Here is a 22,756-nt window from a genome sequence, read left to right on the forward strand (position 1 = left end):
TGAATGTTACAGCCATAAACAAAAAAAAAATTCTCATAAATATCTCACATTACCTGTTTAGTTCTATTTCTTGACTCAGGCGATAAATTATTATATGTATAATGGGCTTGTGTGATACCACAGAATAAGACAGCAACAACTCCTGCAAGTGCAAAGGAACAGCATTAAAGTCAAAACCTAGTATAATAAAAGCAAGCATATACTACATCAATCAGGACCACAAAAAGAGCAGAAAAATATGATATTGAAAAAATCCTCTGTAGGAAAGTTCTAAAAGTATATGGAATTAAGGATGGGATGTGAATATGCACACTTGGTGTACGTGTATCCATGCATGTGATCATGTGAAACCTCAGGGACTGTATTCAGTGAATTTGTATTAAGATAACATGAGCAGGGCCAGTGAATGTACCGGTGTTCTGAACAATTTGTTCTAGAAGTGTCGAAGAACTAAACATGCTATAATAGAATATACATTATACAGTATTTCAGCAAATATCTTAGATCTTGTGACAAATGGAGGAAGTTTGGGCGTGAGTATATGTATGGCCAGGTAGCTCTGAATAGTCGGCATATACTTACAGTTCAAATAAACAAAATGTAAGTATACAGATGGAAAATCAGCAACCAGTACAAACTGGTAAAAAAACATAGTTTAATTTCCAGAGGATAACCAAAACCAATAACTCCATCAATTTACATATTTCAAAGAAAAGTGCTTAGAGGGCTTGTCCAGTTTTAGACCAACATTAGGAGACAAATGTTATTGCTTGAATAATAAAGTTCGACAATTTTCCAATATACTTTTTGTATCAATTTCTTACAGTTTTGCCGTCATTCATTCTGATCACTCCCACTGGACAAAAATCAGTCCATGGTCATGTGATGAACACTCAGGTGCACAGCTTGTTACCAGGCACATGTCTGATTACTGTGCCGTCACTATAACAAGCTGTGCACCCGCGTGTCCATCACTATATCACATAACCATGGACTGTACATATCACATGGTCATGGACAGTATATCAAATGATCATGAACTGATTATTATCCAGTGCAAGTAAGCAGCATGAAAGACAGCGAGCAAAAAACCCTAGAAAACTGTAAGGAATTGATACAGAAAGTACATTGGAAAATTGTCAAACTTTTTATTATACAAAAAATAACTCAATAGGGGTCTAAAAGTGGACAACACCTTTAACCACTGCAATGTGCTCTGAGTAAGAACTCCAGATGGAAATGCATAATGTGATGGAGATGGGTGTAATTGCTGCATTCTGTGTATTGGATCTTCTTATCTTATCTTTCCTAAAAAAAAATAAAATAAAAACCTAACGCTATCTATCTATCCATCATCTATCTATCTAATATCTACATTATGTGATCAAAAGTATCCAGATACCCCCCAAAACATACATTTTTCATATTAGGTGCATTGTGCTGCCACCTACTGCCAGATACTCCATATCAGCGACCTCAGTAGACATTAGACATCATGAGAGAGCAGAATGGGGCGCTCCGCGGAACTCACAGACTTCGAACGTGGTCAGGTGATTGGGTGCTACACATTACGCAGGTCAATGCCAAACAACGCCTCGTTTGGTGTAAGGAGCGTAAACATTGGACGATTGAACAGTGGAAAAACGTTGTGTGGAGTGACGAATCACAGTACACAATGTGGCGATCCGATGGCAGGGTGTGGGTATGGAGAATGCCGGTGAACGTCATCTGCCAGCATGTGTAGTGCTAACCGTAAAATTCGGAGGCGGTGGTGTTATGGTGTGGTCGTGTTTTTCATGGAGGGGGTTTGCACCCCTTGTTGTTTTTTTCATGGCACTATCACAGCACAGGCCTACATTGAGGTTTTAAACACCTTCTTGCTTCCCACTGTTGAAGAGCAATTCGGGGATGGCGATTGCATCTTTCATCACGATCGAGCACCTGTTCATACTGCACGGCCTGTGGTGGAGTGGTTACATGACAATAATATCTCTGTAATGGACTGGCCTGCACAGAGTCCTGACTTGAATCCTATAGAACACCTTTGGGATGTTTTGGAACGCCGACTTCGTGCCAGGCCTCACCGACCTACATCGATACCTCTCCTTGGTGCAGCACTCCATGAAGAATGGGCTGCCATTCCCCAAGAAACCTTCCAGCACCTGATTGAACGTATGTCTGCAAGAGTGGAAGCTGTCATCAAGGCTAAGGGTGGGCCAACACCATATTGAATTCCAGCATTACCGATGGAGGGCGCCACAAACTTGTAAGTCATTTTCAGCCAGGTGTCCGGATACTTTTGATCACATAGTGTATCTAATCTGCACAGTCATATCATATTCACACCTACCTGTAAAGCCACACGCTTCAGCCAGGAGGAATGTGCTCCAAGACAGTAAAAAGAACAAGGCAGTTTCCAGTAGGGGGAAGCAGTGCAGCTTGGTAAACTTGGTTACGTTACGAAACAGTTAAGGAAATAAAATATTACTAAATTGCACAAAGAAGAAACAAAGACCTTGGAAACTAAAGCACTGAGGAAGCAAATAAATATAAAGTTTAGATGTTAACAGTTTCTTCACTGTAATCCAAAGGAGTTTGTGTTAAGTAAAACCAAATGGCAGTATTGAAATGAATAACCAGAACTTTATAGGCCAATATTTTCATAGCCTACTTGCAATGCATACTACCCTTCTTACCTGGCTAACTGACAGATTTCTCCCTATTCTTGTTCACCAGCCAGTTGGGGGATCAGCCCAGTGGACACTTTTTTATGTAGAATCTTTGCACATATATAAAATTATGTACATCATGTTTTTATTCTAAAGCTGTCAAAATAAAGCCGCTTTCACATTGGCATTTATGTTACATATAAGACTAACAAGGTTGTCCGGGATAACTATAAATCCCTACACTAATCTAAACACTGTACCCCCTCCTACTTTCTAAATTACATAATTAATCATTAGACATTAAATAATTTAATAATGAAAAAAATATTTATGTCATGTATAGATTTAATGATTTGTGAGAAAACAACTTTAGTTCTGTATGGATGGACACAAAGTGGTATGGGAGATTCTTCTGAAACATATTTCTATTTTTGCCTTTATAAATGTAATTTTCTGCAAACAATAAAGGATATAAGAGCTGTGGAGACACCAGTGCAAACACCCATTGCAAAAGATCCACTGAATATGCCAACAAAAACGCCAACAGACTTGAAAAAGGCAGCCGCATCAAATGTGTGCGAGTTCTCACCAGTTGGTTGGTACGCAACTATAGACCTAAGAAAAAAAACAAAAGGTTTAGGTTTTTAGAATCTCAGGGCAAAAGTGAGAACTACTTTCATGGATAAACTGAGACTAAGGCTGGGTTCACATCTCCGCTTGCTCACCATTTGGGAACTCTGTCCCCCATTCCGCTTGAAAAATGCGGAGAGAAAAGTCCTGTAAGCAGGACTTTTCTCTCTGCATTTTTTGCATGGAAACTGGGCAGACCCCATTATAGTCTGTAATTGCTGGGTAACCACTTTTTAAGCAGATTGGGATTCTGTTTTTTCAGGTCCCAAGGAAGACTCAAAAAACGGAAACTGAAGCGCAGGTGTGAACCTAGCATAAGAGACTAAAAGGAGGTAATTGCTTTGACAGAACTCAATATATTATATTTTCAAGATTTCAGAATTATTGACATTGATTATGATTCATCATGATCTATTTCCCCACAGTGGTTGTCCACCAATTACTATAAAAACTTTGGATGAACAAAACAAAATAAAATAAAAAATTTGCAATGCGCCTCCGCTGGTCTGGTTTACTACCTACAGCAGCACAGGAAAATGTGACATTCACATCTCATGTAGGCCCCATGTCGGGTGCATGTTCTGGAAAAGATACTGCACTTTTTTTTTTCTTAAAAATAAAGAAGCCTATAAGTGACAAATTCTACTGTATGCCTGTGACAGCTATCCGTCTTGTATATCTCAGAAATTCTCCCTGACATATGCCTGTGAGCAATGACTTTGAAAGAAGTCACTTATTGGACATATTACATATATTATTTTAGAACCATATCGAATAATACAGTTTAAGGGATCTTACAGAAACAATCTAAGGAGTCTTTCTAAACAAAGTTTCACAACTGTCTACAAGGAGCATAGCTATGTAATATTACCCAATTAAAGGAAGTAATACTCACGAAGACAATACAATGGCAACTGCATCATTAAGCACACTTTCCCCAAACAAGAGTGCATATAGATCCACGTCTGCACGCAGTTCATTAAATATTGCTAGGACGGTCACTATGAAGAACAAGGGTGGACATTAACTTTTACAGTGCAAAGAAAAATTCCTAAGAACTTGTATTTTATTTCATGTAAATGCAGATTTCTTCTGAGAACTTATTTATTGTTGAACACTAAATACAGCCTCATCATGGTGCCTAGAACATTCTCCATTAGCCTTCATCTGTTATCGTTTTGCTGTAACCTACTGCAGTAGTTATTTCTGAGCTATCTACATTCAGCGGCAGGCACAGAAGATGAAACACTTGGCCTGGACATCCAGATGCATGACAGCAGATCTCCTGGGGACACTAAGCTGGACAAATTGTGTTCGCTTATAGTCTTTCCAGATGTTGAAGGGTATGCTAATAAATAACAGTTGTGGTATAAAACAACAGATACTATAATATCATATAAGTCACATTACCTGGGTCTGTAGCAGAGATGATGGCTCCAAAAAATAGACAGTCAGTGTAGTAAAATTTACCATTCAGCTGGCCAACAAATGTCATTAACTTCACCACTCCGTACATGAGATTTCTGTTCCAAAATAAAAAATAAAAAGCTTAGTACTAAATAATAAATATACATCTATAAAATAAAAACCATAATGGGAAACCATGATATCCATAAGCTATACAATGGTTGTCATAAAGAATAGAGATGAGCGAGTAGTATTCGATCGAGTAGGTATTCGATCGAATACTACGGTATTCGAAATACTCGTACTCGAGAGTACCGCTTGCTATTCGAATGGAAAAGTTTGATGCAGAACCAGCATTGATTGGCCAAATGCTATACAGTCGGCCAATCAACGCTAGTTCTTCTCCTATCTTTAGAAGTCTTCTCTGTGCAGCTTCCCCGCGGCGTCTCCCGGCTCTGAATCCACTCTGCCAGGCATCGGGCCTGGGCAGAGCCTACTGCACATGTCCACTTGTAGTGCGGACATGCGCAGTCGGCTCTGCCCAGGCCCGATGCCTGGCAGAGTGGATTCAGAGCCGGAAGATGCCGCGGGGACGCTACACAGAGAAGACTTCTCGGAGGATGCAGCCCGACCCTCACTCGTGGACTTGGTAAGCATAATTTGATCGCACGTTGCCTACCCCTGAAACGAGCATTTTCCCCCCCATAGACTATAATAGGGTTCGATATTCGATTCGAGTAGTCAAATATTGAGGGGCATACATACATACATTCAATAGTTTAGACAGGGACAGGTAAGAGCTAGGACATTTCTTTTGTCACCATGCATTATTCCGTATTCCTGCTGGCGTTTGTGTACGACTACAGATTCAGTGTAGTAGCAGTTAATATTGGTAAATTGTGGATATTTTCTATTGGGAAGCAACATGCGTCATTTTAAAACCCGATTTTTAGTTTTTAGATAATAAGGCATTATATTTTCACATATTTAGGTGAGAGGCTATTGTATATATGCATACATTTTGTGATTTGATAAAATAAAAGTGGATCTGTCAGCTTAATATGAGGTTGATATACTATACTCGAAACAGTTTATGAATGGCGAGCAGCCTCCATGCCTCTCCTTTCTTCTCCTACCACTCAACATTGACTAGAAGATGTCATACATATACATATAGAGTGAGAAGTTAATGGGCAGGTGCTGGAGTCACAGTATATCTCCCCCTAGCTACCTTCCCCACAATATATATGTCAGTAGTGTGTCACTCACTGTAAAGTGGTCAGGGGAGCGCTCCGCTTATGAATACTCCAGATTCATAAGCAATGTATCGCCCTATTACTTCAGTTCTCCTAGTAGCTAAACTGTTCAACATTTACTAAACCGATTACTAGAATAGTTTCATATTCTCACATTTTTATTGTAGTTTTCCAGATCCGGGAGATCATTATATCTTTGAACATGTCAGTTTCCATATTTGCAACCTCTGAGACAAAGTCAATCTACTTTAATCCTACTAATATTATAAGTGTGAAAGTTTGTGTGTTTGGATGTTTGTGAGTTTGGATGTTTGTTCCTCAATCACGCTAAAACGCCTGGACGGATTTGCATGCAATTTTCCACAAACATAGTTTTCCCTTAGGATTGAGTCACAGGCTACTTTTGATGCCCCTAAACAACATGGCTTCCTAGCAGGAGACTCACAAAAGCAGGACTCCTAGCCCCAGCTATAGACTCACACACACTGCCTGGCATTTCCTGCCTCAACCTGCCTGCACACTCCTTACTGTCGCCTCAGGAGTAGCCCTCACTCTACTCACTCACATTTACATATAGCTTTCCACTATATAACACATCACATTGTCTGTATCACGACATACACAATACAACACATCACATTGTCTGACACAATACAACACATCACATTGTCTGACACAATACAACACATCACATTGTCTGACACAATACAACACATCACTACACACGCAATACAACACATCACATTGTCTGTATCACTACACACGCAATACAACACATCACATTGTCTGTATCACGACATACGCAATACAACACATCACATCACATTTGCTAGCCCACCAAACTTTTTAAAGCACTTTTACAGTTTCACACGTCTGTGTCCACCCAATTCTCAAATCACCGCAGACGAAGTCGCGGGTAAAAGCTAGTCCAAATATAACTCTCTGATACAGTGTTGTGTTCTTGTGGTCAGACAAGAGTTATATAAATCTAATATGCCAGCACATAGGCACGTTATAAACTGTACTCCACATCTTTATCCAGACATGGCCACAATATCTCATCCATTAGCTTTCAGCAATGAATTATACCAATAGCAAATGCTGGTCATTATCGCTAATGTCCTCAATTATTTACAACACTACAGAACCATCTGTGTCTTGCTGTTTAATTGCATTTCTTTCCCTGTAACATTTTAGTATCAAACAGAGAAAGTTTATTGAAACTAGACATCAGAAGACACAATGTATGTAGAATTCAACAGCGATGGTACAAAAGTCCGCTAAATAAAATGAGAAAAAGACAATGAGATACATACAGGTGAACAGAATATTCGCAGGAAACATATAGCATAACAGCACAAGTATTTAAAGGGGTTTTCCAGGCAAAAAACCCCCAAAACCCTTTATGTTTCAGACTGAAACCCCCCAGAAATGCAATAATAAGACTATACAGGCTTACATTATTGTAAGAAGTGTACATGGCTTAAGTCAAGACACCGTGGGCCAGATTTATTAAGACTGGTTTTTCACTAAACTCTGGTCTCTTAATAAATTAAAGAGGACCTTTCATCAGATTGGGCACAGGCAGTTCTATATACTGCTGGAAAGCTGACAGTGCGCTGAATTCAGTGCACTATCGGCTTTCCCGATCTGTGCCCTGGGTAAGCACTATCGGTCCCGGTACTGTAGCGCTTTACATTCAGAAGGGCGTTTCTGACAGTTAGCCAGGGACGCCCTTCTGCCCAGCAGCGCATATCGCGCTGTGCTGTGGAGCGGGGAGGAACGCCCCCTCCCTCTGCTCACACTACTGGTCCATAGACGAGTATTATCAAGAGAGGGAGGGGGCATTCCTCCCCGCTCCACAGTACAGAGCGATAGGCGCTGCTGGGCAGAAGGGCGTCCCTGGCTAAGTATCAGAAACGCCCTTCTGACTGTAAAGCGCTACAGTACTGGGACCGATAGCTCTTTACCCGGGGCACAGATCGGGAAAGCCGACAGTGCACTGAATTCAGCGCACTGTAGGCTTTCCAGCAGTATATAGAACTGCCTGTGCCCAATCTGATGAAAGGTCCTCTTTAAGCACACGCCAGTGTAGTACAGAGGAAATCCACCCCAGACAGGAACTGGCATATATTTCCTGTATAACTGACTCCAAAAATCTGGCATGGGTTATAATATATTTGTCTTGCACCAAATGTGTGCCACATTAGCATGTATCTACGCCAGAAAACGGGTATAGATGGGGAAATTTATTTAATTTACCCCATGCTAGCTACATTAAAGGGAGTTTGTTACACGAATCAAGCCTCACAGCTAGATAAGGGTCACCTGAATTAAATAGTGTTCTCTCCTTGTGAATTGGTGTCTGCATTGCAGAGTTATCGCATTTGACAATATACAAAATGAGCTCTTAGAAGCAATGAGGGTATTGGTGTTGTTCTAAAGTAGTAGCAGAGTGCCCTCGTAGCTCAATTTGCATATTGACAAACAGCGATCTCAGCCACGTAGGCACTAATCCACAAAGGGAAAATACAGTTTGGTTCAGGTGACCCTAACCTATCTATGTGCAGGGCTGGGTTAGTGTGCGGGGTTCTATTGACAAACTCCATTTAAAGCAAACCTGTCACATTGAAAATGGAGCCCAATTTGCAGGCATCTTGTTATACAATAGGGAATACTGAGCAGACATACTTTTGTGGGGGGGAAAAAAAAAACACATTCTGAATAATATAACTGCTACTTCTATGCAAACGTCAAGGGAGCTGTCCTAGTCAATGACTGACAGTTCTGTCTGTATGGAGTGTGCATACAAGGATTGCTGTCAATCATTTAATAGAAACGTCGCCTTTGCTTCTCAACATAAAAATAGTAGAGATATAAATGGAAAAAATACAGATTGTACAAAATCTTTTCCCCAAAAAATTATGTAATAATTTTTCACTCATTTATTTGTGAATTTTATGCTTACATTATAAATTAAGTGATTTTACGTCATGATCTGTATGTCAAGGCCAGTACATGACTGAGGGATTATGAAGACCGGCGTACTAAAAGCTGGACTTGATAAATTACCCCATTAGCTTCTCAAAGAGGACCTGTTTGTGCTCAAAAACTGCAGCGACGGAAAGCAGAGAACGGGACAGCCATCACTCCATACATGTCAAAGTCTTTGGCAGTGCTTTGATTCCTTTACTTCTTCCCTCAGAGCCTCAGGAAATCAAGGATTAAGGTAAACCATTTATGAAAGGGTTAACCTTTGTTTCCTATTCTATAAACATCTTCCGCTAAAAGAAATTTAATATATAACAAATTCACTTTTGTGGGACAATTCCTTCAAGAACTGCAGAGCGGCGAAAGATAAATATAGCATCTTTGCTAGCACACAAGAAATTCAGTACGCAAGCGCACGCAGATTATTCTCAATTGCGCAGCCCGTTTCATGGAATGACTGTATATCCTCAATGTCCTCACACTTATGACTCACCCAATGATGAAGCACGAGACTGCAGTACCAAAGAATGCATAGGTGAGGATTGAGCCAATATTTCTGAAGAAGTGTCTCTGGGGGACAAAAACAAAAAAAAGGTGAAAAACTGGTAAACATAAACTGAATGTTTGTATGGAAATCAGGTTTTACAGCAACAATATTGAGTATTGTATATTGCTACTCACCATCCAAAAGATAGATATATATATATATATATACATACACACACACATATATATATATATCCACTCTAATCTTGACATATAAAAGAACTGAAGCCTAATAATAAATCTTATTCCAGATTTCTTTAAAGGTGCAGTGTTTTCATAAACATATAGATCACCCCAGGGCCCCTGTAAATGACAGCCTCCGCTTCTCCTTGAAGGGGTTGTCTAGATAAATGACACTGATGACCTTACTAATATCAGATTGGCAGGAGGTCAATACCCCTGCCATCAGTTTTCTCAGCAGCTGCTATACAAAGAACAGAGCCTGAAGCATATATCTTATCTGTATAGTGACTGTGCTGACTTCCTGCAGATTAGTTTCAATTCACTTCTATAGGAGCTGAGGGGCATTAAATCAGTCTAAGTGCTACATAGAGGATCTGTTGGCAGCTCTGATCTCTGTATAGCGGCTGCTGGGAACAGCTGATCATCAATACAACTGATTATTACTGACAATCACTATTCCTTTTATCAATATAAATCTAGGATAAAATAGAAATATAAGACCCTCTTATGGGTGAGAAAAAATTCTGAGAAGCATTACGTTCCTTAAAAATGACCACTGAGGTCAATAATTGTAGAATAGGATTTCCGGTAACAAGGACATGGCACATGACTGAATGGATACCAGCGGCAGAAAACAGGGTGCCAGTAACAGGTTAGTATTTTTTATTTTATTTTACTGTTACACCTTCCAATTGTCTTCACAGGGGTTTTTCCAAGTCCTGGACAACCCCTTTAGAGTTTAGCTACTACTACTTTCACCTGGAGGGTCTTCTCCTTAACCCCACCAATCCCATGCTGATGACCCATCCTAAGGTCAGAAATATGTAGTCTTGAACAAAAGGGAGATTCCCATGAACATATTTAAATTTGTAGACAGTTAAAAGTTAAGTTGTTTGCAAATATTCAAATATAACATTTTGCAGAGTTTTATAGGGTCTCTCCAACCATCTTAGTGGTGAGTCTGTTGTCTTGAGTGGTTGCCAATGAATAGAACCATAAATGCCGGAACTTTCTATGCTCTAGGACTTATTAGAAACCCACCCAGGATTTCCCTATTGTGGACAGGTTATTAGGCAGGGAGGCTACATGCATGAGAAGATAAGCCAGCCACAATAACCAAGCATTAATGGTCATCTCCATCAGCAACCGATTAAGACAACACACCAAGATGGTTAGGAAAAATTATTTTTAATCTCTGCTATTTTTTTTAATTCTATTTACAAAAGTGTTCAAATTGTTATTGGTCTACAAATTTAAATGTGGTTATGTTTGTGGGAAGTCCCCTTTAAGTGATGTCCAATGGAAGAGCTGGTAGAAGTATTGTGATGTTTAGAAAATGTTAAAAAGGGTATACCTAAAACTTTTCCAATCCAATTTCTGTATCAATTTCCCATGTTTTTCAGGATCAGGGCTTTGATACAATATTCAAGACTTTAATAACATTACATCCATAATATGGATTTTAAACACAGAATATGCTGTATAGTTTTTCTTTTATCGGGGGAAGACTTTTCATGAATCACATAGTTGTTCAGTTCATCCATAGTAAAGCTGTCTCTTTATATGCCATGTTCTGCCACTTAAACGTTAAGTAACAAACACACAAAGACATTTGAAGCATAATCTAGTTCAAGAAATCACAATAATGTAAACTTTACAAGCATAGCTATACAAAATAAGCGTTAAAATAGGCATGTACTTTAGAATAAAGAAACAAAGTGCAAATGGCTTTCCATATTGATTAATATGGGATGACAGTGATATCTAGTGGTCATCCTGCCTGCAACATGTAACCTACTTTATACATGCAGACAAGCTTTGGTGTTCAGCCCACCAAATATAGATAAGTGACTGCTATAAAAAGTTTAAAAAAACAAGAAGGCCAAAGATACATACGGTAAATAAAGGATCAATATGACAGCAACAAAAGGATTGGCTGGAACTGGTAGAGAGAGACAAATGCTCCACTTATGAAAAAGAGGAATATATATAAAGAAACCCAGGAACAAATGGGAAAAAGTAGCACTGAGATTCGGTTAGTAATGCATATCTATATTCAATATAAGAGCTTTAAAATAAATAAATAAATAATAATGAGACACAAATGCACATTTTCCCCTAAAAGAGGACAAAGACAGCAGTAGAATTGGAATTGTGAGTACAGTAAGGAGAGTGCAGTTCCTTTTGTTTCTTTAACCCATTCTACCAAATTTTTACGGAAACAAAAAAAAACAAAAAAAAAAACACAACCTGCTGAAAAAAAAAAAAAAAATTCTAGATAAGGAAAACTTTGCCTTACCTTTTTTAAACTGTACCCAGCATGGAAAATAATAGGTGGCAATAGAATGTTAAAGAAGACTTCTGGGTCAAAGGTCACCTGAAAGTAAAATACGAAGTGATAAGACCATATCATATTGGTACTGGAATTTAGGTTACAGTGTGTGATAGCTGAAGACTAAACATGCATAGATAAGAAGATCACCGGCTCTCTTAATTGACCTAAGCGCCTTAAGCTTGGCCACAGCAGTCAGTTATGAAGAAAAGCATGTGATGTTAGACTGCAAGCACTCTTCTGATGCCTCTGTAAATCAGATTACCTATCATAAAACTTCTTACATTTCATAGACAATACCAGGAAATTAGGTGCTCATACACATGTGGTGGCAGCAGGCAGAGATTTGGATAAATGGATACTCTAAAATGAAGCGCGAAGCGAAGTGGAAACTGTAAAACCTATACACATATTTATACATCCATCAGTGCAAATAAGATACCTTAAAGCGGTGTTCATTAATTTTTGCCCCGGATTAGACTCTCGCCATAATGGGAGCAACACTAAGGAATATGCTTCCTACAGAACAGACCCACTTTTCCAAAATAGGGGCCCTGAAACATACAGATTAACTGCTCAGTACATCTTACTAATTGATATAATGAACCGGGGTACAATTCAATGCCTTTTCTGGTGATGCTCAGTGATATATACAGATGAACATAAAGTTTACATGTATAAAAATCACATTTGTAATATCCGATATTTATATATAGACAGAAAATTAGCTATATAAATAAAATTTATTATTATTAAATGAGTACCTGGTCACAGTACCATTATCCTAGATGTATATTGTCTAACGGAAGCTACAAATAACACTCATTTAACCTTCATTGGTACAAAGAAAGCCTATAGATAGTTTTAACATATGCATCAAGAGCCATTGCCAACTAATATGGCTTAAAAAAAAAAAAAAAAAAAAAGCTATGTTAAAAGTAGTCTTTAGCAGGAAAATGGGTATCAGACTAATGACTCTACCCCATAGGGCTGCAGCTACACGTCCCAAAGATAACTTTTTTATTCTACATATTAGCTGAAGAAGGGCTTTAGGTGTTTGTATGTAAGTGCTAGCCATCACTCAAGCAACGGAGGGTGGAGATGAGCAGCAGTTACAGGTTATTGTGCAGAGTAGACAGAAGTCCGACAAGAAACGCCCCCTAAAGCCCCTTTCAGCTAATTTGCATAAGAATAAAACACTACATTTCATGACAATGGAGCTGTAATGCAGAATAAGAGAGACATCTTTAGGGAGTGTAGAAGCTACAAGATACTGTCAGTAGTTTAATGCCAATTTTCCTGTTGGCTGACTCCCTTTAAAGAAGTCTTAGAAACAGGATCCCAAGATTACCAATATTATGTACCAAGAGAGAGGCCATAGATCCTAGTCATAAAGGTTAACCACTGTGGAAAACTTTATAGGAACATGAATTGGAACGTAACTTCAGGGACCTCAGCGCCTCTTAAACCAGGACTAAATCAGAGTAAAACACAAACAGTCTAGGACAGTGGTGGCGCACCTTTAAGAGACAGAGTGCCCAAACTGCAACCCAAAACTCACCAATTTATTGCAAAGTGCCAACAAAGCAAATTTAACATTAATACTGTTTGGATCCAGAATTGCAGACAGTTACAGACCCACCAAATAAGGTCATGTAAATGGAGTTTTACAGAGCTTTCAATGATACAGACAACTTTGTACTGAAAGGTAAAGGTTTACATTTTGTACTTTTACTCTTTTTTACAATTAATGTTCACTATTTACATTGTACAGGATCTGTTTTATAGTAACCGTGCAATGTTATTACAGCCTGTACTAATACCACATCTGCTATAAAACAGATACTGTGTATTATAAATCGTGAAGGGACCCCATGCAGTACAATGTACACCACAGTGGCCCCCAACATAGTGCAAAGTGACAATGGCCCAACAGTATAATATACAATGTGTGGGCCACTGTGGAACATTATTTACTCCACAGTGCCCCCCACACAGTATAACATGTTGCTGTACTTACCTGCACTTCCACAAAGAGCAGCAGGGTGACCTCCTTCCACCGCTAAGCAGGAACTGATGAATCGCGCCTGCGTCGTGGCAGAGGTTTCAACCTTCTGTCAGTGTAAGCCATGGACCCACGGCCTACACTGACAGATTTCAGGTGTAAGAAGCACTTGCTGGGGGGATCTGGGACAGCTGTCCTGGATTCCTTGTTACTGAGCGATGCATTAGCCTGGCTCGATTGTCCCCCTCTGGCTTGCATGCCATAGGCTTGCCACCATGGCTATGGGAAGTCTCTCTCCTCATAGCATTACTCATTTAGTTTGATATTTGGTAACAACTTTCTACAACTAAAACACATTAATGCTTTGGTTTCATTATTTGGCTTCTAGTACCGTCTACGTAAACTGCTTTGAGCCCTACGTGTATGACAAATGCCTCAAGTACAATTGTGGTCACCATGAAGAAATCTGGTCTATTGCTTTTGCAGTTAATGAGCAGCACACATAGAATCCTCTGCAACAGAGTATTTTAGGCCACAGAACTGAAACCTCTTAGGCAAAGCTGGCCAAGTTAGTGCTAGCCTCCAAGGCAAGTTTCAGATGTGCAATGAAGCCTGAGCATCTCTCAAGTTGTGACCAAGATTCAGGCAATATAAGATGAAACCAAAGTAGAAAAACACTCTCGCATACAAAGCAATTTACCTTAGAGCGCATGATAAATGCAATTAAAGCAATTTTGTGGCAGAACATACAAAGACTGATATGTCTCGTAGAGTAACCTAGCCCTGCCGAGCACAATTCGCATTTCATAGTTAAGCAGTTGTACCACTGTTGTCTCTTATTCTGAGCTGGAACAGCAACAGGATGACACACACTAAAGATGAATGTGTCACAAAGATCTAAAGACATACACCATAGTAAGTATTTACTAGACACTGCCATGCCGTCAGCATTAGAGGATGTCAGGAGAACCTCGCCAATGGTCCTTTTATTCACTGATTGTCTTTACTATAGGAGTATGTCACACAGTTTTTTGCCAGCGGATTTTGACATGGAATTCGTCTAAAAATCCTCTTGCACAACATCTCCCATTAATTTTAATGGGAGCCACTAGTTTGTTTTTTTCCGCTAGCGAAAAGAAAAAGGAACATGATCTATCTTCAGGCAGATTCTGCCTGGAAAAACCCAATGAAGTCAATGGGTGGCGGAAAAACCGCTAGTGTTTTTTTAGGCATTTTTTTTGCAAAAAAACACAACAAAACGCTTCAAAAACCGATAGCGTTTTTCAAAGAGGTCCATACACTGTGCTGGAGCAAAAAAACTCAAAAACTACAAACATTTCAAAAAACACTCCTGAACATATCCTGACAAAGAAATTAATATATTTATATAGGCTTACTATGTCCCTGAGGCATATGAATACCTTTATAATAAGAACATTTTAAGCTAGACACAAATACTCTTTCCACTAACATTACATGATATTACTGCACATTCTGGAGAAAACTCAGGCATGTCACTTTGATGGCTGTTGCCTTTAAGAATCCTTCACGTGGCTACATGAAGTTCTGCGGAACAGCTATATACTTTTTATCTACATATTCCCTCTTCCTTGATATACTCTGCACATTGTCCTCACTGAACTGGACTCCTATCACTATAATTGTGCAACATTCACATCCGTGTCAGAGTCTGAAATTGCTGGATAATAAAAGTGCTGCAAGTCCAACTTTTTCATATGGAAATTCCAGCTTTAAAAAAATAATAATAATTAATAATAATAATAATAATAATAATAATAATAATAATAAATATAAAAAAAAAATTCAACAGACCCCTTTATACTCAATGGGGTCCATAAGGTTCCATTCATGTCAGTCATAGAACAGATCAATTTTTGCTATTTTTAACATTTTTCTGGTCCTGTGCCAGAAAAGCAATGGAAAGCAAAACGTAGTGCAAATTTAATAATGAATGATAACTACAACTGCTAAAACACAAAACACACCAACAGTGCAATACACCACTGTGTGCACCAGATGGCAATAGAGCAGCTTTGTTGTTTAGAAACTACATGTTTTTTTTCTTGTTTTAGTGCTCAGATTAAGTGCAGCAAGAAGTTAGATAAAATATATGTGTAAATACCATGTCAAAAATCCAGTGCACTCTGCAGGAAGCTTGTTATCACCAATAGAGCAGATTGATATACAGTTTTATTAGAACCATTACAATATAACTTCTTAATACCCATGCTTTTGCTATGCTTAGGAGTCTAGCAGGTGGTTATCAAATACCTCTATAGGTATACCCTTACAGGAAAAACTGGAGGACCGATAACTTGACTGCTGAGGGCGGGTTCACATCTGCGTCCCGGTCTCCGCTTTTAGGTTTCCGTCTTCTGTTGACAGGAGACTGAAACCCAGCAGTGTCCGCCCGTGAGCGTTTTGTGGTCTCCGCAGCGGAATTGTTATTTTCTTTTTTTAACCGGACACAAAGTCCTGCTTGTCCAACTTTGTGTCTGGCTAAAAAAAAAATAAAAAAACTGTTTCGCCGCGGAGAGCGCAAAACGCTCACGGGCGGACACTTTGCAAACCTATTCAAATGAATGGGTTTGAAAACTGACTGCCAGTTTCAGTCTCCTGTCCAGTTTCTTGGGCAGAAGACGGAAAACTAAAAGCGAAGACCGGGCGCAGATGTGAACCAGCCCCAAGCAGAGATATAAACTGACAAACACGTTATACTGGAACATTCCTTACAAAACTATATATCCATCTGCTGAGCTTCTCCTGCTCTATAGCCACCTATATACGTCCACAGATAGGTTTACCTTAACCCGTTCAAGCCACAACCATTTTTTGATTTAGATTTTTTTTCCCCCACTCTCTGAGCTGTAGGAGGGCTTAGTTTTTGCGGGACATATTGTAGTTCATAATGGAAACATTTATTATTCCATATAATGAACTAGAAATCTGCAAAAAATTCTGAATGATGACTAGATAATGATGACGATTAGAGACAAATAGTATTAGAAAATTCAGGAAAATTTACAGTATTCAGTGTGTAAGCCAAATTGACACACACTCTATATTCTGCAAGTCACTACAATTATGGTGATACCAAATTTCTGTGGTTCTTGATGTGTTCTAACACCTTTAAAAAAAAATAAAAATAAAAAACTATTTACTGGAGTTGCCATATTCAGATGTAATTTATAGGCTGGGGCTCCAGGGCTCACAAACTGAGGATTGCGCATTGTATGCATTTAACTTTATTTTTATATATGATATAGCCTAAACAATGAGATTTCAATATTTTATTTTATTTTTTTTTTTTAAAAACCTTTACATTTTTATTTTTAGGCTCCCAGGAAATCTGATGTCTAGTACAGTCCTTTACAAATCTAATGTACTTCAGTATATTGTAAAATCCATCAGGTTCTGCCTAAGGCACACTGTAACAAAACTACACTAATGACAGCCTGGGAGCCTTCAATAGGCCGTGATCAGCACGCTCTGATCGCAGGCATTGCCTCTGGGTCTGTAGCTGTATTATATAGTGGAGTGCCCTGGGTGGTCATGTTTAAAGATTTGATATCCGCTGTTATAATATGGCAGATGTCAAGAAAAACGTAAAATTTAAGTTCTATGTTAACACATTTTAAGATTTTTTTTTGTTGAGTTTTCTTTTTAATATTACAGGCATTACAATTATTTTACAATCTAGATTTTGAAAACATTCTGTAGTTCTGACTGTGGCCACCAAGTCAAATAATATGCTGAGTGCTGACACTTCCTGTTTTCTGTAAGAGATGTATTTGCAGCAGTCACCTCATTTATCAGCACAGATTATCAAAACTATCATATATACATAAGTAAGGCACAGTAACCAAGAGTCATAATAGGTCATTTCTCAGCTTATCTACTGTAGAAATGACCGAGAATTTCAATTTAAAAAACAAACTTGAGTCTTCAGTAGTTGATACCTTTTTTAATGGCTAACTAATAATGATGACAGATTACAAGCTTTCGGGATAACTCTGATCCCTTCCTCAGGTATAGTATCTGAGGAAGGGATCAGAGTTATCCCGAAAGCTTGTAATCTGTCATTATTAGTTAGCTATTAAAAAAGGTATCAACTACTGAAAGCTCTCAAGTTTTTTGTTTTTTATATTTCATACCCACTGGCTAACATGGTACAAAAACAAACATTTTTCTTATACTAAATCGAGAATTCCAAGAAATACAACCTACAATAACATTAATGCCACTACACCATCTGTATCATCATCTACTATATCCCTCTTCCCTTAGATTGTAAGCCCTTGCAGGCAGGGCCCTCGGTTCCAGTATACCAGTTGATCACTATTAGCATTGTACTTGTTTTGTCTATTTCGTGCACTGTATGTACAGCGTCATGAAATTAAATATAATGTACAGCACCATGGAATCAGTATAATGTACAGCACCATGGAATTAATATAATATACAGCACCATGGAATATAATGTACAGCACCATGGAATTAATATAATGTATTGCACCATGGAATATAGTGTACAGCACAATGGTATTAATATAATGTATTGCACCATGGAATATAGTGTACAGCACAATGGTATTAATATAATGTACAGCACCATGGAATAAAATGTACAACACCATACAATTAATATAATGTAAAGCACCATAGAATATAATGTACAGCACCATGGAATATAATGTACAGCACCATGGAATATAAAGTACAGCACCATGGAATTAATATAATGTACAGCACCATAGAATTAATATAATATACAGCGCCATGGAATTAAAATAATGTATTGCACCATGGAATATAATGTACAGCACGATGGTATTAATATAATTTACAGAGCCATGGAATTAATATAATGTACAGTACAGCACCATGGAATTATTATAATGTACTGCACCATAGAATTAATATAATGCACAGCGCCATGGAATTAATATAATGTACAGTACAGCACCATGGAATTATTATAATGTACTGCACCATAGAATTAATATAATGTACAGCACCATGGAATTAATATAATGTAAAGCACCATAGAATATAATGTACAGCATCATGGAATATAATGTACAGCACCATGGAATATAATGTACAGCACCATGGAATATAATGTACAGCACCATAGAATTAATATAATATACAGCGCCATGGAATTAAAATAATGTATTGCACCATGGAATGGAATGTACAGCACGATGGTATTAATATAATGTACAGAGCCATGGAATTAATATAATGGACAGGACCATGGAATTATTATAATGTACTGCACCATAGAATTAATATAATGTACAGCACCATGGAATTAATATAATGCACAGTGCCATAGAATATAATGTATAGCACCATAGAATATAATGTACAGCGCCATGGAATTACCGTAATATAATGTACTGCACCATGGAATTAATATAATGGACAGCGCCATGGAATTAATATAATGGACAGGACCATGGAATTATTATAATGTACTGCACCATAGAATTAATATAATGTACAGCACCATGGAATTAATATAATGCACAGTGCCATAGAATATAATGTATAGCACCATAGAATATAATGTACAGCGCCATGGAATTACCGTAATATAATGTACTGCACCATGGAATTAATATAATGGACAGCGCCATGGAATTAATATAATGTACAGCACCATGGAATTAATATAATTACTGCCCCATGGAATTAATATAATGTACAGCACCATGGAATTAATATGATGTACAGCACCATGGAATTAATATGATGTACAGCACCATGGAATTAATATAATGTACAGCGCCATGGAATTAATATAATGTACAGCACCATGGAATTAATATAATGTACTGTACCATAGAATTAATATAATGTACAGCACCATGGAATTAATATAATGTACAGCACCCTGGAATTAATATAATGTACTGTACCATGGAATTAATATAATGTACAGCGCCATGGAATTAATATAATGTACAGCACCATGGAATTAATATAATGTACAACACCATGGAATTAATATAATGTACAGCACCATGGAATTAATATAATGTACTGTACCATAGAATTAATATAATGCACAGCGCCATGGAATTAATATAATGTACCATATGACAGACTTTACTCCATTGATTTCTCCTATGCAGCATATATACCCTAGAATAAACTAGCTGTGGTTCAGACACAAAAGCGGCTCAATTTTTTACGTTCTCCGACTATAATATACTGTCAGGTTATTAACTAATGGCTTCCATCAGTGAGGAAAAGAGAGCATTTTAGACACATGCACCCCTTAGCATAGCCATGTTAGAAATGTTATAGAATTTCTTATTCAAAAAGGTCCTAGTAAATTTCCGTTCACTAAATGGAATCTGAAGTGCTATGAGTCAGATGTAACTATGCCCTGTGTGGTTATCCTTCCTGACAAGCGGCTCACATGACAAGCTGTTACACTTGTAAGAAGCAAGGAGTATCAAAAGGGAAGATACAGTATCTGTTGTGCACCTATTAATAGTATTCACTCCTTCCGGTTTAATTAACACTTCTGGTGGTATATTTGGTAAAAGGGAACTTGTCATATGAAAAACGTGGTCCAATCTGCATGCAACAAGTTATAGAGCAGGAGAATATATCAGGTTTGTTGCTAAGATATCAATAAAACCTGTCATGTATCCACTGAAATCTCTGGTCTTCCATGTTGAGTAGTCAAGTAGGCTGTCCCATCAGTGACTGATAGATATTTTTGTATGCACGGTAAGAGGAGAGTCTGTCGATCAATGATAGGACCACCTGCTTATATTTAAATAGATAAATGGCAGGTTATACTGAGGCTTTTCTCTACAAATCTATATATCAATCTGCTCAACGCCTCCTATTTTATAACATACTGCCTGCAAACTGAACTGCATTTTCTGTATCACAGGTTTGCTTTAAGTATTATAAAGACATTTTCATTTTATTATATTCTGCTTTAAAGGGGTTTTCCCGTCAGTGAGGATCTGATCATGCAGAGTTTTGTTCCCTGTCCTGGAGAGGTGGCCGTGCATCATGTGCACTGCTCCATTCATTTCAATGAGAACACCGGAGATATTTGAGCGCTGTACTTCAGCTACCTCTGGCACTTCTATTGAACTAACAGAGCAGTGCGTGTGCTGCATGACCAATGCTCCATTCTGAATGAAGAGACCAGTACTACTTACAAAATATTTTACGATCAGCTCAAACTGTGTGTCAAAATGCAAGCATTACATGTTCTTCTTCAGACCTCATAAAAATATTCAAAAATGAAATATAATACAGATACTGTAAAAGTAGAACAACCCCCAGAATTCACTACAAAAAAAAAAAAAAAATAAGCAAGAGTCACTTACTTTTCTCAACATGTCATTCTGTTCCACATTATGAATCTTCTCAGGGATAATTTCTCCCTTCAATGTGTACTCAAAGAACTTCCCACTGACGTTGACAAGGAGTGTGGTGAATGCCCTCTCTTCCGGAGAGCAGCTGATGGCTTTGTCATAGGTGCTGGTGGAAGGTGTGCCGTACCTTAAGATCACCCCAACAATTAGACCTAGAGAGTAAAACAGAATTCTGTCAAAGCTAAACATCATTCTATTATTTAAATTCAGATACTTCTTTGGTTCTGTCCTCAATGGTGTATCTTCAATGGTGTCCCCAATTCTGCATTTTAGGATCCATAATAGATCTAGTACAATCTGTCAAATCCATTGGGATCGGTTTTTAATTTTAATGTTAGAGACAACAGCCATTTTTAAAAACCGCTGTCCCTATGCTACCCAAAGAGCAGTCTCCTCATGAATACAGTGAACTCATAACTATAGCCTACCCTTTTCATTAATGCTGTTAGACAAACTGTACAATGCACTGGTAGAAATTTCTGGCACTCAAAATGACTTCCAGATATAACAAATTTATTGCATCCACCAAAAAACATTTTGTCCCAGCACGGACCTTCATATCTTAAATCTTGGAATAAAAGCAATATAATAAATATTACCCTAGTAATTCAAATATGACTAATAAAAAGCAAATGTGCAAATATATACATGAGTATATACACATATATCCATATACATCGTTCACTATTTCACGTTACATACAAAACAGCATATAATGGTGAATAGTGAACGATGTATATGGATATATGTGTATATACTCATGTATATATTTGCACATTGCTTTTTATTAGTCATATGAGTAATCCATTCAGCAGATTCTATTATATACTGTTCTGTTTGTATACAATGTCTTATTGAGTGCCAGAAATTTCTTGTCTACTTTTACATGGCTATGAGAAGCCTTTTCTGAGCACCTCTACATACAAGCCGAGTGACGGACATTACTACATTGATGTACAATGCACTAGACCAGTCTCCATATTATGCTGCTCTTAAAGAGAACTTGTCACCTCTTCTGTCATGTCGGCTTTAATAAATAATTGCAATATACGTAACATAATAGCTTGTGTACAGTTGAGTTTCTGGTCATCACTACTTTGGCACATGTTGTCCTCAGTGGTACAACAAGGGCTGTTGAGAAATGTGTTTGCACTCAAAATTTATGGAGTAATACATGATACCAGTCTTAAAAACAGAAAAGTTACAGACAAAACCCACTAGAATGTATAATAGAGCACAGTGTCCTAATTCCTGTACAAGCTTTTTTCTTGTTTACACCTGGTTGTTCTGGTTTAGGCTTA

General features: G+C 38.0%; 1 protein-coding gene across 3 annotated transcripts in view; it reads right to left on the reverse strand.

Annotated features, from left to right (window-relative positions):
* The window catches only part of SLC9A7 (solute carrier family 9 member A7), a 76,263-nt gene that overhangs the window by 21,734 nt on the left and 31,773 nt on the right, over nt 1-22,756 (reverse strand). For 2 of the 3 annotated variants that reach the window (XM_075265240.1, XM_075265242.1), the window contains exons 2-9: nt 21,408-21,607; nt 11,982-12,059; nt 9,447-9,523; nt 4,710-4,822; nt 4,195-4,300; nt 3,143-3,284; nt 2,351-2,456; nt 54-142 (exon numbers count right to left, since the gene is read on the reverse strand). In XM_075265240.1, coding sequence (XP_075121341.1) covers nt 54-142; nt 2,351-2,456; nt 3,143-3,284; nt 4,195-4,300; nt 4,710-4,822; nt 9,447-9,523; nt 11,982-12,059; nt 21,408-21,607 — 911 coding nt within the window. Of the gene's footprint in view, nt 1-53; nt 143-2,350; nt 2,457-3,137; nt 3,285-4,194; nt 4,301-4,709; nt 4,823-9,446; nt 9,524-11,981; nt 12,060-21,407; nt 21,608-22,756 lie in introns of all 3 variants that reach the window. The other variant, XM_075265241.1, reaches the window with a different exon arrangement.

The sequence above is a fragment of the Leptodactylus fuscus genome, chromosome 2 (assembly GCF_031893055.1).
Source record: "Leptodactylus fuscus isolate aLepFus1 chromosome 2, aLepFus1.hap2, whole genome shotgun sequence".
NCBI classification, from domain to species: Eukaryota; Metazoa; Chordata; class Amphibia; order Anura; family Leptodactylidae; genus Leptodactylus; species Leptodactylus fuscus.